We start from the raw sequence: 19,143 nt of genomic DNA on the forward strand, positions 1-19,143 counted from the left end.
ACAGATGACAGACACAACACACTTAATGAATTCCACAGTCAAGAGAATGATACTGCCTTGAAATACACACTAGAAAACTCACTGTATGAAAATCATCAGGCTCACAAATGAGCCTATCTTTCACTATAAAATTTCAAGTTGTGGCCTCCTTCCCTATAGGACCATCTTCTTTTTCTCAATCTCCTCTTCTTCCATTTTCTCTAACAGTGGCTTTGGAAACAACCAGCTGCAATTCAGTGCAAGTGGCAGAACTAAGATGCTAGAGAGGCGAGAGGCAGAGGCTGGGCTGAGCCAGGGGTAACTGAACCAAGACAGTTCTTGAGGAGGGATGGCTAAAGCACACTGGGTGAGAAGTGTGCATAGAGAAGAAATGTGTTCTAAAAGAGGCCACCCTGGTCAGTCAGAAATACAAGATAAAGAACACAAGCAGCATCAAGAAGGAAGACAGCAGAGGAGGTAAGAACGGCAGGCTCAGAGCTGACCATTTATTTTGTTTTGTTTATTTTTGAGAGAGTGCAAGCAGGGGAGGAGCAGAGAGAGGAGGACAGAAGATCTGAAGCAGACTTTGTCTGAGCTGACATCACAGTGTCCCATGTGGGGTTCAAACTCCCGAACTGCGGGATCATGATCTAAGTCAGAGCCACCCAGGTGCCCCAGAGCTGACCGTTTATTAAGCAACACTGGCAGTATCACTCCAACCAGGCTCGGAGATGAGAGATTTGTATTCTTGGTCGAAGACCGCACTCACAGAAAGAAAAAGAAAGCAAAGTGCATGTGACATTAAAAGGTAGCTGAATGGGGATGCCTGGGCGGCTCAGTCAGTTGAGCATCCAACTCTGGCTCAGGTCATGATCTCACGGTTCTTGAGTTCAAGCCCCGTGTCAGGCTCCGTGCTGACAGCTCCGAGCCTGGAGCCTGCTTGGGATTCTGTGTCTCGGTCCCTCTCTGCCCCTCCCCCACTTGCACGCTTGCTCGCGCTCTCTCTCTCTCTAAAATAAACATTAATTTTTTTTTTAAAGTTAAAATATTTTTTTAAAAACGGAGCTGAGTGGTATAAATTGAAGAGAGTAAAGACCAGCACAAGTCTCTCCCCAAAAAGCATGCCAGAACTAGTCTCTGCTCATTCATTGAATGTGTCTCAGCCATTAGCCAACTGGAAATTATTCAGTCCATCTGTGCCTACGTTTAAATGAGTGGTGACTTTAGAACACATGATTAGCAAGATCTTTTCCAGCTCTGAAGTTTCCTGAATGGCATGGATTTAATAATCTGTAACATTTGTCACACAAGATATAATTACATTCTATGGTATGTTACAGGGAGAATATACCAAAATATAAATAAGAATACAGAATCACAGTCTAGTATCCTTACAAACCACACTTCATCATCTTTCATTAAGTCCAATAAGAAGCAAATTCCCAAAGTCTCCTCCTTTAACCTTAGAAACTATAGCCTAAACCCTAACCACCAGGCTTCACTGTCAATACATTTGGAGATGGAGAGTTTGGTCACTTGTGGCATTTCACTGAGCCTCTCCTTTCAGCTTTTTTCTAGAGGACATGTTGAAATGGCATTGTGCTTTTTCCATTTTTCAACACTATGGGTTTTCAGTTTGCTAATGTTTCATATTCTACTTCAAAAAGTATGGTCCAGAAATGGCAGAAAGCTGAACATAATCCAGGAGGTCAAGTTTCTCCACGGGTTTTTCATAGACCAACTATGCTGAATGTCAGCCTTATCACTTAGACTAAGTGCCACCTAGTGGCAAGCGTTATATATAATTAAATCCATTCAAGTCCTATTCATCCAGCACGTAACATTCTAGCTGATAACAGCTATACCATAATTATACAAGATAAGTAAAATATTGATCCTGTCTTTATGGAGCTCGCTGACAAATCAGAGACAGAGAGGGAGGGATACTCGAAACAGATCTATTCATGTAACGCAGAAAGATGTTAAATGTTACCAAAGTATTCAAAATTGTTACAGAAATACGCAAAAGTAAGTATTCAGCAGTTGTTTAAAAGCTAAAGGAAACAAAACACTATCAGGCAGATTCTCCTGTACCTGCTTACATCACTCAGACTTTCCTACTTCCAGTTGCTTTACCCAAGTTTCAATCATTCCATTTTTTCCTCCCCACTCTCCTTTCCACCCTTGCCCACTCTCCATCTTATCCTTTAAATTCTCCAGAGAGGGGGAAGAGAAGGACGTATTTATTGAGTCCACCTACTACTCCCAGAACTGAGCTAGGCATTTTATATCCCATATCTCATTTAATCTTCACAACAATACCATGAAGTATTATCTTCTCCGATTTTTCAGACAACGGCAAGACAGATTAAGTGAATGCTCATAGCCATAGATCTACAGTGCACGGATTCGAAAGCTTCCTATACCATCCTGTCTCAGAAAGAGCTGCTTTGTTCTTTCCACTGATAAGCCTACTACCATCAAGATCAGACCCTGATTATATTTCTCTTTTGGTCTCCATCCATCCCATTCTATTCTACAGATTACACCCAGCCACACCTCTTCAAAAACGTTCAAGCCTTCCTGCCCCCATCCCTGATTGATATCCAAATCCTTAACTTAGCACTCAAGGTCCTCCAAGAAGACCCAAACACTCTTCCAGTTTGATTTCCTAACACCCCCCCATCAACTCTCACCTTTTCTATGAACTCTCCTCCAATCAAGATAATCATTCACACCTCTGTGTTCCCACCATTATACATGTTACAGTACTTATAATTTCCCTTATTATAACTCTCTGTTTGCTTTCCACTAAATCATAAGCTTCACCGGACAACTTCTTTTTAAGACCAATACATGGCAGTCATACCTATTACGCGCTCAACAACTGTTTAAAACATTATTTCTGCAGTTACACTGAAGAACCACCAAAGCGTGGTTACACTCATTTCCCTGAACCACCCTCCCCACCCCTTCATGACGGGGAACCTCAATGTTTCCACTTCCTCCAGTTGGTATATGGATCAGGAGCTTTGTACAGAACTATATAATTTTTTGAGCAAAAAATTTTCTGAGACTCAAACCAAAAGTTAAATGAATTGAAAAAGTATGCTGGAAACTGTGGAGATAATAAAAAGTTCAGTGGTTGCCAGGAGTTAGGGTTGGGGAGGGAATGAGGAGGCAGAACACAGAGGATTTTTAGGGCAATGAAACTACTGTAGGATACCACACCGGGAGATACATTTACATTTGTTCAAACCCAAAGAAGTTTAAGGTAAACTACAGACACAGATAATAACGTGTTGATGTAATTTTTTTTTAATGTTTATTTTTTGAGAAAGAAACAGAGAGAGTGAGCGGAGGAGGGGCAGAGAGAGAGAGAGAGAGGGAGACAGACTCTGAAGCAGGCTCCATGCTCCAAGCTGTCAGCACAGAGCCCAACACGGGGCTTGAACTCACGAAACATGATATCACGAACTGAGCCAAAGTCGGACGGTCAACCAACGGAGCCACCCAGGTGCCCCGTAAGTTTATCAATTACAACAAATCTACCACTATGCTGGGGGGTGTTGATAATGAGGGAGGCTATTTATGTACAGGGGCAGGGAGAACATGGGTTATCTCTGTACCTTCCCCTCAATATTGCTGTGAACCTAAAACTGCTCTAAAAAATAAGGTCCATAAAAAAAACAAAATAAAAACAAGGTATGCTAGCAAAATAAGATAAGATCTTAGTGGGTCTGCAGTTTTCCAATGAGGGAACAAATACCCTTCCTTCAATTATGCAAACCAGCCTAAAGCTACTATGTTCTGTCTGGAGCAAGACTAGTTCCAAAATAAATTGTTCATAATAATAAAGAAAAAAACCCACAATACTAGTTCTATACTTTATGTTATGTAACTGCAGTATTAGTTACCTTATAATCTTTGTCACACTAATAAAAAATAACAGGATTTCATAAAGTGAGCAATGTTTTTCCTGGTTATATAAACTTTTTATGAGAAATACACTCTTATTCATTTATAATTCTATCATCTTATTAATAATGCACAGAAGACACATTAGCTCTAAGGCCAAGTTAAAACTATCAAATATAGGAAAGGAAGCATGGATGAGGAGTTAAAAAGAGGCAATTTGATTTTCTAGCATATTCTAGCTCACATCCAACAGGTGCAGCATTTTCATCTCAAGGCTTCTGCAACTTAGGATACCTAAGAAACAGTGGTTTCTACACTGTTTTGTGAACTTAAAATAGTGCAGATATTTCCAAGACTGCCATGAACATAACCAATCTGACTAAAAAACTGTCGTGCTTATCATTATATACTGTCTCAGCATAACAAACCTACACAAATATTTATGCAGATCGGTAATTACTACCAATTATACAACCCAAGCCACAATGCCTCTAATGCTTGCTTTTCCTCAGAAGCATGTTCAGGAAACACATTATCTTTTTCATACCACTAGGATATCATTTCATTCCCTGAAGCAGAAAAAGGCCTAATGAGGCATAAGTGACACCATGATATTGTGCCAGGCCTAAGGGGCATCCAGAACTGTGGGCAGGGTGTATGAAAGATGGTAGCAGTTGGGCATTCAACATTCCTACATTATTATTACCACTGTCCAAGCAGAGAGGAAAACAGTAACAAGGAGACCCCAAAAGTTGGGGGTGACTTAATGGCAACATCCATGGTCAAGCAGTAATTTACCAAATATGTCTGCTCAAAATGCCAAAATACATATTTCAAGGGCTGCGGTCCATTGCACTAAATACACTGCTGCCTTCCTAAAACATGACCCACAAACCACAGGTTACAAAATAAAAAGCCCATCTTGAACCCTGCCTATGAAAGGTTACCAGAAGAAACCAATTGTTACAACTAAAATATTTGTATACAGTGCTTTACTCTTTACAAATCACTTAAACATACATGTTTTTATTTGAACTTTACAATTTCACATATTTGACCTTACTTGATAGCCATGATACCTGTCAGATAAATACAACAAAATTATCATTCCCTTTTATATAGAGGTAGAACATGAAGCTTGGAGAAATCATAGGTAATTTGTCCACAATTCCTGAGGCTTCCTGAAGATTATCAAGTTATTATTTCATTCAGTGGCATGGATCTCCCCCTGCCCCCCCCCCCACACACACCCAAAAAAGCAGTCCACAGTGTCTTAAGTTTCAACATACATCCCTATGCATCTAAGGACTTAAAACATTAAAAAAATAATAGAACCTTTTGAGAAACACTCGCCAACCATGCAAAAAACAAAATGTGAAATTTAAGCTTGTCAGTTTTGCACAAACAATACAGTATAATCCAAAAGGAGATTCTAAGATTTTACTACAATGTTCTCATAGGCTATGAGACTGCCTGTAGCTGAAAATATCAATTCCTTTGGATACCTCAGCAACTAAATTCCCTACAGAATCAATACATTCCCTGTATATATCAAATTCTGCCTACAGGAATTTGAATATATAAGAATTTATATAAGAATATATAAATGACCACACACACACACACACACACACACACACACACACACACACACACACAGTATCTGTCACCAGATAACTATAAACCTTTGAGTGTGACAATTACAACTCAGCACGACACAAGAGAATTATACTGACTCCTTTAAGAACACATGGATGAGGCAAGGAAGCTAGCCTGCTAGATCCTGGTAGACCATCCTCAGACTTATGTCTTGAATAATAACCCAATACCAGCACTTTTCATGCACATTAAATTGCTAAATCCATCCAGGAAACTACAGATTCTTAAATACAGCTGGAGCACTGATTATGAAGGGAAATATCAACAGTTCAGATGGAGACAAAGTAAATGAAATAGAGGACCCTATATGCCACACTAACATTTTTTAAGCACCTGCTATGTGCCAAACATCCTACTAAATGTTTTCTTGCATTTAATCCTCACATCCCACTGAACGAAAAATAATTATCTTACAATTGATGGAAAAGGCAAGGAAAGTTAGATCACTTTACAATGTTACAGAGGTTTGAAGTGGCAGAGACAGAATCGGAATCCAGTTCAGATTAAATTCTAAATGTGAACTACAACTCTCTACTCCACTGCCTCTTTAATGAAGACTGCTAGGGGGAGCCATTGAAAGGTTTTTAAACTAAGAAATGAAGTGATCAGATTTGCTCTTTAGACGGTGTGGAACCTGGATGGAGTTGAGTCTACAAACAAAAAGGAAGCTGCCAATGTTTATAGTAATCCAGATGAGAAAGGAGAACAAGAATTGTGGCAGTAGGGGTGAAGGAGACAGATTCAAGAGATTTTTCAGGAGAGAACAGTTTCAGTTGTAAGTGACTAAATGTGAAGAGTTAGTGTGAGAGAGGAATCCAGAAACCTAGCTTGGGGAACTTAGCTGGGACATGTTATCATCTACCTGGAACAGAGAAGCAACAGTTTTCGTGTGTTCAGTATCTACTGAGCATCTCCCAAATGTGAAACTCTCCTCGACCGAGGGCCAACCCTGAAATTTATGGTCCTGGTTGTTAGAAAATATTCTTTAGAGCAAATAACAAAGCTTTGAAAACTATAAGGTATACTGAAAATCAGTCATTACTATGAACAAATTTGACCTACAGTCTAGTAAAAACATTTTGTGCTACCATTAAAAAATATATATTGCCACATGCATAAAATAAAAACTTGAAAAAATATTACCACATGCAGAAAACAAATCAATAGAGGGAAAACATCCCGCAACTTTACAACATATTATTAGGAGTTTGACCGATTTTCAGTTTCTTATACAACACACACGTCACCTGTAATTTGTTATACTTAGCCGTCTCCGTCTAAGCCTATAGGGGGAAAAATGTATTGGTTTTATTTACCCAAGCTATAATGCATATTTCCATTTTTTTTCATCCCACTATCACCGTTGCAACTTGCCAAGAACTTCGTTCATAACCTCCTACTTGACTTCCTGTAAAATATGACCTACTTCACAACAGCTTATTTTGGTAACAATTCCTAGACTTTACTACACCTTTTATCCAAGGATGCTCTCTGCAAATCCTACGGCACAGCAATCCTGTGCAGATGTGGCAAGTTATTACAATTCCCATTTTACTACATAGTTAGGAAATTGGCCCAGGGGAAGTAGAGTAACTTGGAAATAATCATAAAGCCAGATGCCAAGAATAACAACTTTTAGTCAATCCATGAGAAAATACTGCCCCTAGTTGAAATAACATGAAATTTAGTATTAGGAGGAAGCAAAAAATGTTTTAAAGCCACATCCTAGGTTTTTAAATTTTATTTTTAAAATGACCCAATACTAGAATTAAGATTTGTGAGAACTTTCAAACACACCATTTTTTCCCTAACACCTTATCCATCCAGAGTGCCAAAGATTATTTAATAAATTATAGCTGGCAAGAATGGCTTCCCCCCCCCACACACAAACCATTTTTTACCTTACCCCTTTAAAAGACATTGATAGAAATCTGTTATTGGACAATTGGTAACTTTTTAACAAACCTAACTGCTTAAAATCTGATACCTAGAAGCATATGTTAAAATAGATCTGGAAAGTGAGCACCTTATATTTTTTTCCCCGAAAACACACTCTGCAGACCGACTTACATGGACAATAAATTTAAAGCTTTTATAGTGAATAATCAGAATGAAAGTTTCCCAACCACAACCCATCCCGTATGTTTCTAAATATGCTGTTTTTGATATAATTTAGTAAGAGCAACATTTTATTTGATCACAAAATAAAACTCTTATTCAATTCAGAAACAAAAAACAATTTGTGAAAGTAGTTTTTATGATGTTTGTGTGATCATTCTTACACGTACAAGTCAGAACAAAATACCTCCCATTATTACACCATATTTATACTTTGCTTACTGTCAGAAAAAGCACACTCAAGATTTTACCTGCAACAGAATGGTTATGCACAAAGAACAAGTATGGGAGACAAATGATTACTGGTAAAATCCACTCATGGAACCCAGACTGAAAACAAAGTTTCACAAAACCCTCACGTATCAATTATGAAACGTCATTTTCCATTAACTAAAATTCAAACTACTAATTCTAATCACAGCCTTCAAAAAAAAAAAAAAAAAAAAGGATTACTACTGCACCAACATTCCCCACACTAAATCTTGTACATCCTCTACTAAGCATCACTTTACGTGGAATTTTAGTTTACAAAGGAAATGACACTCCAAATGATTTTGTGGGTAACACAACTTCTAAAAATAGTGATCAACTAGTAGGGGGAAAAAACTTGTGAACAGTATATTCAGTCTAGTAATCCTGGTAAATCAAAAACTTCTTATCCCCAGCACCAGAATATTCAGGCTATTTAAATACACCACACCAACTCTCCCCCACCCCCACACACAACGCCCAGTTTTTACATTACCATAACAAAAAGCACTCTGAACAATTTAAAGCTCCTTTAACATTAGAAGTGACTTTACCTAAGACTATTACTTAAATGTCTTTTAATTGCATTTGATTAATGCATTCCACGAAGATTCTAGAAGCAGTATTCATCAACCAGAAACTGCACTCTTAAGCGTGTTCCTCATTTCAACTCCAAAGATGGGACAGAAGGGTTGTCACAAATCTACAGAGCAAAAACATACAAGTATCAACTATCTAAAGATTAAGAAAAAGTAAACCATTTATATCAAATTCCCAAGCAGGATGCCTCCCTTTTTCCTTAGGCAGGAGTTACTGGTAAAATAAACTCTAGAACTAGAGTCTAGAAAATGCTGACATTTTCAATCCGAATACTCACAAGTCCTGTAACATCAAAATTCACTCTACTACTGTTCACGTACAAAATGAATATTCAGTGTGGATATCTGAAACTAGTCTCACACACCAGCAGGAAAAGGATACCTCGCACCTCTTCTAACCGTCCTACAATACCCTCAGGTAACCCAGAGGCAAAGCTACGACAGCTGCCCTTGGCCTAGGCCGTCAGAAACAGCCTAAGAGCGGGCGGTGGAGGGGGCGGGGGGAGCAATAACCAAGAGATCTTTTTCCAGGGCTACTGTTTCCAAGCAAAACAACCAGGGCCCAAAGGGACCGCGAAGAGAACTGGAGACACTGTAATCCCGAGAGAAAGGTGGGGGGGGGGGGGGGGGTTGTGCACGTAATCCCAAGAGAAAAGGGTGCTGAGCGCCGAGGAGGAAACTAAGTATCCCCATGCATCTTTAAGACCCACAGAAACAACAACAAACCGTAGGGTCTGTCTGCTCGCAGGAGCACCAGATGGAGTCCCCGAGGCTGAGACAGTTCAGCCGACATACTCCGTGGGTAGTGGATAAATCAACCGATGATGAGAGGGAAAGGGGGATGCCAAGCGAATAAGCCACTGGATGGGGGAGACAAAGACTCTGGGGGTGATCAAGTGCCAAACGGAAAGGTGAGAGGAAAACAAGTGAGAAAACGGAAGAAAAATTAAAAGGCAGAAATCTGGTGCCTGGGCTATGGCAGGTCACGGAGCTACCGAGTAGAGAAGGGCACAACAAAGGGGCACGGGAGGAAGGACAGCTGAGATGAGGAGATGGAAAAGGGATGCGGGGCGCGACGGGTCGGACAAAGCGCCCAAGGCGGTGAAACAAAGGGCCGGGGGTAGAGAGTCGCGGGGGGCAGCGGGGAAAGACAAAGCGCCCGGGGCCGGGGGCACCGGCCGGGCGAGGAGGCGGCGACCGCCCGGAGGAACAAAGCTGCGCGGGGCCGGGAAGCAGGGCCCGCGGGCGGCGGCGCGAGAGGCGCGCGACGGGCACGGCGGGCACGGCGCCCGCGGGCCCCGCGCGCCCGGCTCCACTCACGCCCGCACCCGCCGGCGTCGCCGCCGCCGCCGCCCGCCCTCACGCGCGAGAGCCCGAGCCACGGCGGCGCAGAGCGGGGAGCGCACGGCCACACGCCGCCGCCGCCGCCGCGCTCGACGCACGCGACGCCGCCCCCGCGGCCCCGGACGCCAAGCGCGCCGCGGCCCCCGAACACGCTGCCCGCCACGGGCTGCGAGACGCCCGCAACTTTCCCGATTCCCAGCGCTCCGATTCCCCCAGACTTACCCTGTCACAACAGGCGCCATCTTCCACAAACTCTCGCCAAAACTCCAACCCTCGCGAGATTCCCCCTGACGCCTTCCCTGGTCCCTCTCCCCCGCCCCTTCCCTTTTCCCTCACTCCTCAATTCCACCCAGCCCCCGCGCTTCTTTTCCCCTCGCAGCCGCCGCGAAGAGCCAGACGCCTCGCGCCGCCCGCGGAGTAGGGGAGCCTGCTCGCTGCCTTCCCTGGAAACCTACCCAAGCGATGGAGCATGCGCAGGCGGCTCCTCCGCGGGCGAGCCCTCAGTGTGGTCCATGGGGAGCGCTCCGGTTATCCGGGTTTTGGGACGCGCCCTGAGGGACGTACGTGGAGACTGAGGAAAACCGGAGGGGATTACAACGGGGACGGGGAATGGAGGGGTCAGGAGGCGGGGCCGAGGGGAAGGGAGGAGGGGTCCTGGGAAAATCTGCCGCGTTTCACAGGCCTAGATGAAACACCTCCTCAAATGGGTGTTTTCCAAGTGGCTTCCCGCTCACTCCGGTTCCCAGCCCTTTTCATTCATTCAGACGTTCATTGGACGCCTCCCTTATGCTAATGTCAGCGTTAGATGCTGGAGCTACAGAGATGCCTGGAGTTCTGCGAGTGACAAACCTAGAACTGTCTTCGCTCATTGGGTCCCCCGTGCTAGCGCACAGACAGACAAGTTACAACGTGGGCTGGCCCTGCAGAGCTCTGTAAATGGAAAACTTTTGCAGTTCAGCTCTGTGGACTTAACTTTCTTCTCCTTGGGTGTGAAACGAGGTCAGGCCAAGGCCTCTGGCAAAGACACCCCTCATGTCCACCTCTCTCACGCATGTTACGGCTCTGCGCAGTTTTCTCCAGAAGTGAAAACTGCGTTGGAATTGAGAGCCAACACTCCCCCACCCCGCACTCAAACCCGGGGTGCCGCTGGGGCGCAGATTGGCCTGCAGTGTGAGCCTTTTTAGCACCTGATCGCAGTCCCCAGCCGTGTGTGAACGCAGGGGTAATGGGGGCAGACCCTGCCCAGGTCCTCCCGTGGGCCTGGCAGAGTGAAGGACGCTGGTCGCTGCCCGAAACGTACTTCAGGCAACCTAACCCTGGAAACACCGGAGCCAACTTGGTCCGTCTGGGCATTTACTAGGAGGAAGAAGGGCCTGAATCCTGACCCCTTCTTCCTACCAGCAACATCCCTTTCTCCACCTCCAACCCACCCCCACCCCCACCCCCACCCCCACCCCCGCCAGCCTTGCCCTTTCAATTCCTAGAGATTCCCAGATCGGGCACTGCCTCCTGCAGGGAGCCCCAAAACCCGGAGAACTGGAATCCGCTGCCGGAGACCTGCTGAAGGCGCTGCAGGATTGGCGCGGCACGCGCGAGCGGCACTGCGCATGTGCCCAATGCGGGCAGCCCAGTCTCACGCTACACCTCCTTCCCACCGCCTTCCACTACTCAACTCAGACACAACACGGGCCGTGGGAAATTTCCTAAACCTCGCGAGAACGCGCCCACTGTTGCCTATGCTTTCGCCCCCAAATCTCGCGGAGCCCAGGCGGGACAGGTGTTTGTCTGGTGCAGCTCCAGGCGCTGTTCGTGCCGCGCGTGCCCGGGCGGCGGGCGGGGTGGGAAGGGAGCGGCTCGCCGCGGAGGCGGGGCGGGTGGGCGCGTGGCGGGGAGCGCGGGGCTGAAGGCCGCTGGGAGGGGGCACGACGTGTTGCACACACACGCCGCGTGACACTTTGTGGAAGAAAAATGGGTGGCGGGGTGGGCGGGCTGTAAAGCAAGAAGGGGAAGCCAGGAGATTAGAAACTCCTCTTGGTGCTTTTGGTAAGAGGTCAGACTGTAGGGCAGGAGGAGCCCCAGGCCGATCCCCCGGGGAGGTTTCCTGTCGCCTTCCTCGAGCCGGGTACTTTCCTAAAATGTGTTTGACGCCGCACCCCCGGCCTCCGGGAGCTGACGGCCCCCACTGTCGGGTTTGAGTCATGCCTCTGAGTCACCTAGTCTGGCCACCACTTTACTTGGTTTAAAACAAGTTCAGATTTCCTTAGCTACTCTCTTCTAGCAATTGGTTGTTTTCTTTCTGATCTACCCGCTGGCCTCGCGAGTTGGGTAGGGAAAGAATAGTGCTCTCTGCGCTTCTGCACTGTCGCCCGCCTCGCATTCAAGGACACAATTTAAAAATGTCTTTCCCCTGATTTCTTCCTAGCTTTTCGAAGTAATTCCTATATATCAGTTTCTGTTCTTGTGGGTTTTACTTTCCTTCCACTAATAAGAGTTAAACTGTTGGCTTTGCTTTCCTTTACCTTTCTATTTGCTGAAATATTCATTCCATTTTAGGTATTGTTTCATCAGATGCTTTAGCGATGACTGGTTTCAGTGTATCCCTTCTTTTGAATTATTGGACCAGTGAATTCGTGGTTACATTCTTCAATCAGGCGCGTTTCATATTGGCCTGGTGTGGTTTCTGTACCAGCTTAGCAGGGCATTCTCAGGAACTGGTGGCTTAGTGACATCACAGATAGGCAATTAGTTTTGATTCAGTTAGAATTGAGTTTTGATTTTTGGAGGACAGTGAGTCCTCTGATAGAGGCTCACGTTCTGCTTGTTACGTAGTGGACAAGGAATCAAGTTTTTGAGTTGTTTGCAGGATTTTTAGTTATGTGTGATGATGTGTGTGCGCGCATTTTCCTATCCCTTTGATTAAATATTTCACAGAGAAAAAGCTGTAAGAATATTTAATACTATAGCTCAGTGCAAGTCATATTTGGAACGGGATAGCTCAGGACAAGGACAATGCCCATGGGCAGATTCGTTGCAGCCTTCATTCCAAGAAGGCATTTCAGTCGTGGTCTAGTCCAGGCCATTTACTTAATTTGGAATCACGGCCATCTGAGAGTCCCAGCCACGGAGAGCCACGGTAACCATAAGCCAAGTCACAAATCATCTTCACCCTAAAACATGCACTGCCTACATTCTTTCCCCATTTCAGTAAGTGACAACTCCAGCCTCCCACTTCTCTAAGCCAAAAACCTTGGAATCATTCTTGCCTCCTTTTCCTCCCACATCCAACATCCAGTCTAACCAAATCATGCCAGCCATTCCTACAAAATAGACCCACAGTCCAAATACTCCCACACCTCCATGGCTACCAACCCGGTGTGACCCATCTCCTTCCTCGCCTTGTTTCTAGAAAGTCTCCTAAGTGGTTCTCCCTTCTTCCATTCTTGCCTCCCGCCCCCAGTCTGTTGTCAATAGAGCATTCAGAGCAACCCTCTGGAGCTCTTTATGGTTTTCCCATTTCACTATAAAGATTTATGCCGTCTGACCTGCTACCCAAATCCCCTGATGTCGCTGACCTCACCTCTTCCTCTTGCCTTTGCTCACTGAGCTCCAACCAGCAGTCTGACTTGCTGTTCCAGGACATACCGGGCACACTATCAACTGCTTTTGGTCTTTCCTTCAGATACCTTGTTCATTTTTTTCTACCGCTTTCCCACCTTTGCTGAAACGTCACCTTCTCAGCGAGGCCTTCCCTGACCACCCTTCACAAAAGTGACTCCTCATACTCTCTAGTCCCTTCTTTATTTTTTCCCAAAGCACTTATAACTTAACATACCACATATCATACCTGTGCGTTGTGTTTCCTCTCTGCCTTCTCTCGTTATTCTGTAACATTAATAACGACAGGGACTTTTGTCTATTCGTTGTTTAAACCTAAGCCACTAGAACAACGTCTGGTGCATGATAGTCACTCAGTGTGTATTTACAGAATGAACAGTATGTCTTCTCTACAGCAGAGGAGAAATGATTCTGGAAGCTCACTAAGCCTCCTAGGGTTGAAAACAGTATTGGGGTTAGACCAACAAGAAATACCCCAGTGCCAGCCTGCCTGGGGAGAAGAGATCCTATAGAGTAATCATCTGTGTTGACTTACTGCAAAAAAATTTCTTGTTCCTGGGCTAGGCCAGTAGATGAATCTACACTTATTCAAAGGGTTTCCTTTATTCATTTTAGAACCTCAGGAAAGAAAACACTATTGGAAGGATATTAAGAAACAGGTATTTACGTTATGTTGCTAATGGGAGTGAAAATACGTATAATCTTTATGAAACCATTTTATACAACTTGTTAATCTGTTAACACTGTTAACCTGTTAATCCTACAGTTGCATTTCTGGAAATCTAGACTACAAATATACTCACACATGTATGAAATTACCTATATATTGCAGCATTATTGATGGTAGAGAATACTGGTAACAACCTAAATGTCAATCAAGAGGTGTCTTATTGGGGCGCCTGGGTGGCTTAGTCGGTTAAGCATCCGACTTTGGCTCAGGTCATGATCTCACGGTCCGTGAGTTCGAGCCCTGTGTCAGGCTCTGTGCTGACAGCTCAGAGCCTGGAGCCTGCTTCAGATTCTGTGTCTCCCTCTCTCTCTGTCCCTCCCCCACTTGTGCTCTGTCTCTCTCTGCCTCTCAAAAATAAAATAAAATGTAAAAAAAAAAAAATTAAAAAAAAAAAGAGGTGTCTTATTTAAAAAAAAAAAAATGGGGGCACCTGGGCAGCTCAGTCCATTATGCATCCGACTTTGGATCATGATCTCACAGTTCGTGAGTTCCAGCCCTGCATCAGGCTCTGTGCTGACAGCTCAGAGCCTGAATCCTGCTTCAGATTCTGTGTCTCCCTCTCTCTCTGCCCCTCCCCTTCTCATGCTCTGCCTCTCTCTCTCAAAAATAAATAAAGTTAAATATATACCTGAAACTAACACTGTATGTTAACTATACTGGACTTAAAATTTAAAACTTAATTTAAAAATCATGATATATTAGGGCACATGGATGGCTCATTCGGTTGAGCGTCCGACTCTTGATTTCAGCTCAGGTCATGATCTCACAATTTCATGGCTTCCAGCCTCGTGTTGGGTTCTGCACTGACAGCGTAGAGGAGCCTGCTTAACATTCTCTCCCTCTCTCTGCCCCTCCCCTGCTCACACTGTCTCTCTCAAAATAAATAAACTTAAAACAAAAACAAAAAACCCAGGCACCTGGGTGGCTCAGTCAGTGGAGCATCCGACTTCGGCTCAGGTCACGATCTCATGGTTCGTGGGTTTGAGCCCCACATCGGGCTCTGTGCTGACAACTCAGAGCCTGGAGCCTGCTTTAGATTCTGTGTCTCCCACTCTCTCTGTCTGTCACCTCTTGCACTCTGTCTCTCTTTTAAAAATAAACATTTTTTAAAAAAATCATGATATGTTCATAGAATTGAAGAGTATGCATCTGTTAATAAGCCCAGGCTGCTTTTCATGTACTTATGTGGAGGGATCACAAAGTTTAGACGACAAGATACAAAACAGTATTAGATAAATACATACCTTTTGCTTCTATGTATCTAAAATGGCTCTGGAATAGAAACTGTAACAATGCCTGCACAGCATAAGGGATTCAACCGTTGGAGGATGTAGGCGAGAAGAGGACTTATCTCACAGTCTACTGTCTTGGATACTTTGACTTTTTTTTTTTTTTTAATGCTTTGTGGTTTTTTTTGTTTGTTTGTTTTAATTTTTGAGAGTGCGAGCAAGGTAGGGGCAGAGAGAGGGAGACTCAAAATGCAAAGCAGGCTCCAGGCTCTGAGCCGTCAGCACAAAGCCCAACTCTGGGCTCGAACTCACAAACTGTGAGACCATGACCTGAGCTGAAGTTGGACGCTTAACCGACTGAGCCACTCAGGCACCCTGGATATTTTGAGTTTGGTACCAAGTGCATATATTGCCTACTCAAAATATAAAACATTAAAAAGGGGGGAGAGAAAAGGGAAAAAATGTGCGAGAATAAAAATAATTGACCAAAGAAAATTATTTCCCTTCTGTTTGCTATTAAAATTATTTTCTAAATTTTTTAATTAATTAATTTTAAGAGAGAGAGAAGGGGGGGGAGAGAGAGAGGGAATGAGTGGGGGAGGGGGAGGGAGAGAGAGAGAAGGGGGGGAGAGAGAGAGGGAATGTGCGGGGGAGGGGGAGGGAGAGAGAGAGAAGGGGGGGAGAGAGAGAGGGAATGTGCGGGGGAGGGGGAGGGACAGAGAGAGAGAGAGAGAGAGAGAGAGAATCCCAAGCAGGCTCTGCTCTGCACGGCCAGGGCAGAGCCCGACATGGGGCTCGAACCCACAGACTGTGAGATATGACCTGAGCCAAAACCAAGAGTTGGACGCTTAACCAACTGAGCCACCCAGGCACCCCCAAAATTAGTTACTAATAGAAATTATGTACGTGACCTACCATCTCAGTAGAATTAACTGCAGAACGGTCAGTATTTCACTCCAGCCATCGGGCAACCCTGAACTCATAAGCAAACCCATTCACACAGCAAGTTTAGAGTCCCTACCATCCACGTCAGACATCATCTTTGGTGGTTTAAAAAGCTGGATAATGCAGAGACCTCAGGGGACTCCCTGGCCAACAGAGTACACAGACTGGTTGCTGTGTAATTCTAGGACAGATGTAGTTTAGTGGCATTGGAGTACAATGGAGGAAGCACCTAAGTCTTGACTGATGGACCCTGGGAAACCTTGCAGAGATGACTGTTGAACTGACTCTTGATGGAGGGGAGTTCAGAAGACAATCAGAGGAGGAAGAAACATGAGAGGCACAGGAAACAACATGTTCAGGCTCTGAGGTGTGAAAAAGCATCTTGTACTCAGGGGAACTCCAGGTGGGGGGTTTGGTGCGTGTAGAAGCAGGGGGGAGGCATCCTAAACAGGGTCAGAAGAAGGATCTGCAGAAAGGTCCTCAAAACTTGGCATTGGCATCAGCTGCGTCCCACTCCCTAAGACTCTAAATGAGTTCATCTGGGCTGAAGCCCGCAAACAGGCATTTCTAGCAGGCTGGTCAGGGATTCTGATGCAAATTGTTCATGAGCCAAACTTTGAGAATCTTTGTTGTAGGGAGTAGATGTAGTCTTTATTCAAGAGGTTCACGTTTGGGGGCACCTGGGTGGCTCAGTCGGTTGGGCATCCGACTTCGGCTCAGGTCAAAAAACAATAAACAATATGTAATATGAAAAGGCATGAGTTTGGGAGCCCCCGAGTGTATATCCAATAGGTATGTGAAGCAGTTAGTGGCAGTGACATAAGCACATTCATGAAAGGGGCATGTTTTGCTGTGGTGGTTTAAACCACAGGGACATATTTCAACAATTCTTTTATTCTAACACTAAATTACACCATCTTCTATTAATGAGGCACAGTGAAACATTGAACATCAGCCTCATGACAGAGAACGTGGGCTCCAACGCCACATCGTATGGATTCTGGCTCTAAGACCTTAGACACGTTACTGCCTATTGTCAGTGCCTCAGTTTCCTCACCTGTAAAATGGAGGTGATAGCACCTAATTCATAGGGTAGTCATGAGAATTCAAAATGTGTATTATGTCATGAGGATTCAAAGTGTTTATTATGTCTAAGTCACACAGAATGACACCCGGGACATAATTGCTATGGTGGTGTTAGTTTGTATCATTATTATTTTTATTCAATAAATCTATGAGTTGCATTCATCTAATGAAAATTATTGCAAAGCATGTGAAAATATCTTTAACACTTCAAAAATCAGTGTTGAAATTGCTGAATATAGGGGTGCCCGGGTTGGTCAGTCGGTTAAGCATCTGATTCTTGATTTCGGCTCAGGTCATGATCTCACAGGTCTCGAGAGCAAGCCCTCCTTCGGGCTCCGTGCTGACAGCATGGAGGCGGTTTAGGATTCTTTCTCTCTCCCCCTCTCTCTGCCCCTCCCCTGCTCACACACGTGCAACCTCTCTCTCTCTCAAAAAATAAAAAAATAACTAAATGAATAAACAGCTGACTACAGTGGCAATTTTATCCAGGTTGGTGTGAATTCATTTCTTTAGCCTCTCCCACTTAGAAATAGCAGTATCACTATTATTATTTAATTTTAGGAGGTGCACGGGTCCTAAAAGGTTGGAAACCTGTTGTAGATAGGCAACGAGAGCCTCTCACGATGTAAAGCAGGGTTTGATGCGATGGGATGGTGTGCTTAAGAAAACCTGACAACTCACATTAGGTATTTGGGACTGTTTACTCCAGAGAAGTTTCTTGTGGTTTTCATTCATCTTTATACCTTTTTTACTTCATACCTTTTTTAATACCAATATTGCCATCACTTTCTACTCCATGCTAATTAAGGTCAATAAAATGTACAGGGGATTGAAAGAGTGTCCAGGATTCCATCAGACTGTGTAACTCTATAAGGAAAACAAGGATTAAAAGAAATAAAGAGAGCATTGGAAATGACTCACAGATTTGCCTTCAGGAGAACTTGAAAAACAAAAATAAATATTCATTCTTTTCTTTCCAATGTATTTGACTTTCACAGGATTCTTTGGCCCTGGGAATTTGATCTTTTTTCTTTTTTTCTTTTTTTCTTTTTTTGCAGGCCCAAGTTAAGCTTTACATGAGTTGCTAACATGTGCAGCAGTTCAAGAAGGTGAAGTAAGAAAAAGAACGGGCCATTTACTCCAGTGATGTGGAACGTGAATGGAATCAAATGCACATTTGGTGTGTACAAACCTAATAATTTGTCAAAAGTTTTCATAGCTAATGTAATTGGAAGAAAATGTTTCCACGTGGGATTGATATGGCTTGTTCTTTTTATGATATAAACAAGACAAAGCCAGTTTTACAAACAATGACAAAACGACAACACTTTACAAAACAAGAAAATACCGTATGAATCATAAAATACCAGTTATTTGTTGACAAAGGAATATATATATGTACATATATATATATATATGTTGATTTCCTAAACTTTCCGCCTGGTCATGTATCACATATTGCAGTGGTTTTTGGTTCTGCGTTGAGTCAGTGTTGAACACCATAGTTAAAAAACAGCTGGCAGGGGGCTTCAGCTCAGGTCATGATCTCACGGTTCGTGAGTTCGAGCCCCATCGTGGGCTTCGTGCCAACAGCCCGGAGTCTGGAGCCTGCTTGGGATTCTGTGCCTCCCTCTCTCTCTGTCCTTCCCCCTACTTGTATTCTGTCTCGCTC

At 44.1% G+C, this 19,143-nt stretch overlaps 1 protein-coding gene across 6 annotated transcripts in view; it reads right to left on the reverse strand.

Annotated features, from left to right (window-relative positions):
• Positions 1-19,143, reverse strand: part of RBPJ (recombination signal binding protein for immunoglobulin kappa J region) — a 219,245-nt gene that overhangs the window by 91,143 nt on the left and 108,959 nt on the right. The window contains exon 1 of one of the 6 annotated variants that reach the window (XM_047856227.1): positions 12,386-12,434. The exons of 2 other annotated variants lie outside the window; for them this stretch is intronic. Coding sequence is in view for 1 of the 4 variants with exons in the window: in XM_047856223.1 (XP_047712179.1) it covers positions 10,089-10,108 (20 nt within the window). In the remaining 3 variants the exon portion in view is untranslated. Of the gene's footprint in view, positions 1-8,477; positions 8,591-10,088; positions 10,179-12,385; positions 12,435-19,143 lie in introns of those variants that run through there. 3 more of the 6 variants (XM_047856223.1, XM_047856225.1, XM_047856224.1) reach the window with 3 other exon arrangements.

The sequence above is a fragment of the Prionailurus viverrinus genome, chromosome B1, assembly GCF_022837055.1.
Source record: "Prionailurus viverrinus isolate Anna chromosome B1, UM_Priviv_1.0, whole genome shotgun sequence".
NCBI lineage: Eukaryota > Metazoa > Chordata > Mammalia > Carnivora > Felidae > Prionailurus > Prionailurus viverrinus.